A 6000-nucleotide genomic window follows, 5' to 3' on the forward strand; every position below is an offset into this window, starting at 1 on the left:
AATTATACCTTCGTGTCCCACTCTATCCTATAATTTCGCAAACGTATGCACTACGGACTAGTTAAAGACATGTGTTTTCACAAAATAGCGACTGTTTGTAAAAAATACATTTTTCTCGTTTTTTTAAAAAAAGTAAATATCGGAATTTGGGGATGCGTAAATATCGGAATTTTTTTAATCATTACCCCAAAATATTTTTGTTTAAGTTAATATTACCGCCATAGCGACTAGAAGTTACCCCCATACGGACAACTACGTGGCAAATACAGAGAATATCAGTTAAAGATATTTTACACCCAAAAATTATTTTTTTACCCTATTTGGGTAATTTACCCCTGTTTCCAGACCAACGTACTAAAAAGAACTCTATAAAGAAGACTCTGTAACAATTTTAAGTAAATCGGTCCAGTAAAAGTAGAGAAATCGTGGGTATCGTGAAAAGGATAGTTTCGAGAAAAACGCGTTTGGCACCAAATTTCGAAAGTTTTGCTAAAGAAGAAAATGGGGAAATATTATAGTGGTCAAACAGCTATATCTCCGAAAATAATTTAAATTTTGAAAAGCCGTCTTGTACACAAATTCTTGAATAGTTAAACTTTGAAAATATAATAAATCAGAATCTTTTGGTATTGTAATTTTCAAGTATATTACTTGTAGTTAAGAAACTAGAGACTGTAATTATTATTAAAAAAATAAATGATCAAGAATTAAAATAAGGCATAATAAGCATAATAAATAATAATATACAAAATAAAGGCATACAACGAAAAAATTAAGTTCCCGTAAGGAAAATTATAGTAATAGCAAAAAATCGAAAATGAAAATTTTTATATATATTTACGTTTCAAAGGTTTCTGGACATTTTGGCATACCTTAGAAAAAATGGATGTATATGTGTGTGTATGTGCGTGTGTGAGTGTGTGTGTGCGATAACAACATTTCATCGACGATTTCGCGAACACGGATCAACCGATTTCAATAATTCAAAAAACATCAATTCCTACTGATAAAGAGACGTGCTGATTAGTTTTTGGCAAAAGCAGTTTTAGCTGTTTCAGAGATACGGGACAAAAAGTGGAAAAATGGTATTTCATTTTTTGAGATAACGGAGCGTTCAAATTAAATAATTGAAAAAACATTTTACTTGTATTGACAAAATGAACAACTGGTGAAATTATTGTAAAGGCAGGTCCAACGTCTCTGAAGATCCAATAAAAAAAAAGTAAAAAACAATACCATTTGGCGGTAAAAAATGATCATTAGATATATGCACATCATATTATCAGATATTTTATAAAGATTATAAGAATAAGTACAAATTTTAGTTTACATTTATATGGTTTCCGTACCTACGTTAACACGATAGACTACAACGAGGCGCTTACGCGCTTCGATCTTCTAATGCAGCGCGATTGCTTTCAAAACTGTTAAAAATTAAAAAAAAATCAAGATATAAAAAAAAATTTCAAAAATCTAATTTTTTTGAAAAAAATTTAAAGTATTTTTTAATTTAGTTTTCGGTACAGAAAGTTCCAGAAATTTGCCTTAAGGCACGATGCCATAAGTTTAAACACAACTAGTTTAAACATAGATAATGATATGATTTAAATAGAGATAGTAGTTTAAAGCATTACTTCTTAAACTATGGGTCGTGACCCCATTTGGGGTCGCGTAGGAAAATTAAAGGGTTGCGAGAAATTTTAATATCAAAAATATATATCATTTTATAACACCACGTCTAGATTTTTGTATATTTTACAACGAATTCTAAAACTATATATTGACATATGCATATATGTAAGTTGTTTCTTAATAAATATATGATATAAAATTAATAATTTATCTTTTTTTATATTTGTGTGGGGTCGTCAAACTCGCAATCCTAAATGGAGTCGCGAATGACAAAAGTTTAAGAAGTCTTGAATTAAGGTAAACTAGTGGGCCGCATGGCATTGTGCCTTAAGGCAAATTGCTGGAACTTCCCGTACAAAAAATTATTTTTTTTAAAAAGGATTAACATTTTTGAAATAATTTTACTTTTAAATAATTAGATTTTTGAGAAACTATAAATTTTTGAAAAAAAAATTTTTTTTTGGAAAAAAAACTTTTTGAAAAAAAATGTTTTCTTTATTATGAAATATTTTGGAAGTTCTGATCTTCCTTTCCTTTCTGAAAATTTATACTTATTGTTAAAATCTCTATAAAATATCTGATAATTTTATGTGCATATGTCTAATGATCATTTTTGACCGCCAATGGCATTTTTTTACTTTTTTTACTAGATCTCCGAAACCGCTAGACCTGCCTTCATAAAAATGTAATCAGTTGTTCATCTTGTCAAGTAATATGTTTTGCATGGATTATTAAAATCGGACACTCCGTTCCCTTAAAATCCGAGTTACCGTTTGTGGCACTTTTTGCCTCATATCTTCGAAACGGCTAGACCTGCCTATGCCAAGAACTAATCAGCACGTCTCCTTATTAACAGCAATCGAATGTTTTTTGAATAATTGAAATCGGTTGAACCGTGTTCCGGAAATCGTCGACGAAAATTTGTATCCGCACACACACACACACACACATACATAATTTTTTTTAAGGTATGCCAAGATGTTCAGAAACCTTTGAAACAAAGATATATAAACATTTTAATTTTCGATTTTTTTGCGATTACTATAACTTACCCTACGGGAAATTAACAAATTAGATAAATGTAAAAAACTAAATGCATTTGAATTGTCCGAAAAAGATGATACTACAGAAAGTTATGGCAATTGAAAATATTTAATTTATAAACTAGTATAAATATTTTTGCAAGAACAACTATAGTACAATTATTTGTTAACAGAATAAACAACATACAGTTTTTTTAAATAAAAAAATATTTCGAGCATTTAAGTAAAATCTGTTTAAATTGTAACACTAATGAATGAATAAAGAATAATTTTCTAGATATTTATTAAAGGGTACGTGCCCCCAAATTCAATTCCTAAAACGGGTGACATAACTGTCAAATATAACAATAAAGGAATGCTATAGAAATGTTAGGTTATACATTCAAATTAAAACCCACGCCACACACAAATATGTAAATAATTAATAAACGCATGCTATTTCAACCTTGATAAGTTCTAATTAATTGATAGAAAAACAAGTAATACATACCGAAATCTATAAACTGTTTTATAGAAAGCGGTGAGGGATTAAATTGTGAGTAAAAATCCAATATTTTGTGTATTGAAGACATTTTCGGTGTGTGTATCCTCATGTTGAATCACTTTATTTACGATGTTATTGTTGTTAAAACTCGTAAGCGCGATTGTTAAATAAAACAGCTGATCGAGACACACATCGCGAATGTCACTTTGCCGGAGAACTGTCCGCCAGTTCCAAAGATAACAATTTGATTTATTCAATTGACGGAATGCGATATTACGGCAATCGAACGAACGATCGTGTGGTGCCATCTGGACAATATCGAAGGCAACGCATAGTAAAGATAAGAACCAACTATATAGTGGTGCATGGCATCGTGCCTTAAGGCAAGTTGCTGGAACTTCCCGTACCGAAACCCAAATTATTAAAACAAACTTTGCAAAACTTTGAAAAAATTAGATTTTTGAGAAATTTTGATTTTTTTTAGAAAAATCTGACTTTTTTGAAAAATTTTATTTTGTTTATATTTTTTTTTGTATTTTGATTTTTTTTTAATTTTGAACATTTTTTTAATCAATCGCGCTGCACAGCTGATAGACTGAGAGCCAGTGAACCTTTTGAATAACGGTGTTCCTGTAAGGCTGAAAATTTTTGTACAGGTGATTCTTAACGTGCTAAGTACGGAAACGACGGTCTGGCAGGTTTAGCCCTGCACATCATGGTCGTCCAGGCGTTTGAAAGTGTAAAAAATACCCGAAAATTAAACTTGTTCCTGTAAGGTTCAATTTTTATACGATGTAATTCACTCATTGAGAAGTTCAACTAGTGGGGCGCATGGCATCGTGCCTTAAGGCAAATTGCTGGAACTTCCCGTACCAAAAATTATTTTTTTTTTGAAAAGATTAACATTTTTTAAAAAAATTTACTCTAAAAAATAGATTTTTGAGGAACTATATAAATTTTTGACAAAACTTACTTTTTGTTGAAAAATTTATTTTGAAATATTTTGGAAATTCTGAACTTTTTTTTCAAAGCAATCGTACTGCTTTAATGCATAGAGACTAAATATCGAAGCGCGTAAGCGCCGCGTCGCTGTCTAACGCATAAGCATTGGTACGGAACCCATAGGAATGTTAACAAAATGTATACTCATTGTTAAAATCTCTATAAAATATCTGATAATTTGATGTGCATATGTCTAATGTCTAATGATTATTGTTGACCGCCAAATGTTATTTTTTTTTACTTTTTTTACTAGATCTCTGAAACCGCTAGACCTAATTTCATAAAAATTTCATCAAATCTTCATCTTGATAATGCAAGTAAAATGTTTTTGAATTATTCAAATTGCTTCATCCCGATTCCCGAAATCGTCGACGAAAATTTGTATCTGAACACACACAAATGCACGCACACACACACATACACACACATACATCAATTTTCTCTAAGGTATGCCAATATATTCAGAAACCTTTGAAACGTAAAGTTATATAAAAATTTTCATTTTCGATTTTTGTGCGATTACTATAACTTACCCTACGGAAAGTTAATTATAAATAAATCAATTTATCACCTCCAGAACATTAACAATCGTCATTTCATTTCGAATCAAATTTCAAAAAAAAAAATAGTTGCCAAATTTCCACAAAATTGAAAAAGTGCTCCAGCATAGTCACAGTCTAAACGCATTTGCAAATAATTCTGTGCGATATTTTCACTTATACTGTGCTCAGCTTGGCGGCATTTTCACATTTTTCAATAATTTTCACAAAATTGGAAAAGTGCTCCAGTACACAAACAGTCTAAACGCACTTGGGTAAACATTTGTACCAGAGTGGCGCTTAGACTGTGCTTAGCTTGGGTGATTTTTTGAATTTTTAGTCCAAAATTACAAAAAAATTTTTTTGAAAAAAAATTAGAATCAAAAAATTTTTTTTTCCAAAATCAATTGTTTTGTTGAAAAAAGCAGAAAGTTCTTTGAATCATTTAAATCGGACGCTTAGTTCTCTCAAAAACAGCCATTTTTTTTAAATTTAGCTCTGTAACTCCGAAACCTCTGGGCCTACCTTTGCCAAAAACTAATCAGCACATCTCCCTATCAATAGGAATCGAATGTTTTTTAAACCATTCAAATCGGTTGATCCGTTCTCTCAAAAATTCGCTTTCTATTTTTTGCACTCTTTGCTCCATATCTCCGTAACGGCTGGACCTGCCTTTGCCAAAAACTAATCAGCACATCTCCCTATCAATAGGAATCGAATGTTTTTTAAACCATTCAAATCGGTTGATCCGTGCGCCCGAAAACGTGGACGAAAAAAAGCGGACATACAAAACACACACACACACACACACACACACACACACACACACACACATCCATTTTTTCTGAAGTATGCCAAAATGTTCAAAAACCTTCAAAACGTCGAGAAATGTAAAAATTTTTGATTTCGATTTTGGACGATTACTATAACTTACCCTACGGGAAGTTAAAAATCAATCTGCCAGACCATTTCGACCTGCACAAGTACCTGCCAGACGAGCTGGAAAGTGAGCAAAAAATGCCCCAAAATAAACTTTGTCCTGTAAAGCTGGAATTTACATATGTTGTTTCTCTAAGCAATTCGAAAAAGGTCTGTGCAATTGCCAGACCATTCTGGCTAGCATAAGCCCTTGCCAGACGAGGGCAAAAATGCTATGGCGGGAGGGCGAATAATAGGCGTTGCGTAAAAACTTAGCATATATTCAAACTATATTATAATAAAATTACAAATTATGGTCAAATAAATTTAATTAGTTACAATGAAATATATATCATCATGAATTAATCATCATTATCAGATA

The 6000-nt window shown here is 31.3% G+C and overlaps 1 protein-coding gene across 1 annotated transcript in view; it reads right to left on the reverse strand.

Annotated features, from left to right (window-relative positions):
- The window catches only part of LOC113375971 (pyruvate dehydrogenase (acetyl-transferring) kinase, mitochondrial-like), a 55060-nt gene extending 51679 nt beyond the window's left edge, over positions 1 to 3381 (reverse strand). The window contains exon 1 of the mRNA XM_026615909.1: positions 3166 to 3381. Within this exon, the coding sequence (XP_026471694.1) occupies positions 3166 to 3268 (103 nt within the window). The 5' untranslated portion in view covers positions 3269 to 3381. The remainder of the gene's footprint in view (positions 1 to 3165) is intronic.
- Positions 3382 to 6000: the final 2619 nt, after the last annotated feature.

Source organism: Ctenocephalides felis, unplaced genomic scaffold, assembly GCF_003426905.1.
Source record: "Ctenocephalides felis isolate EL2017-DRISC unplaced genomic scaffold, ASM342690v1 CF-g0.4_SCAFFOLD_01886, whole genome shotgun sequence".
Lineage (NCBI taxonomy): Eukaryota > Metazoa > Arthropoda > Insecta > Siphonaptera > Pulicidae > Ctenocephalides > Ctenocephalides felis.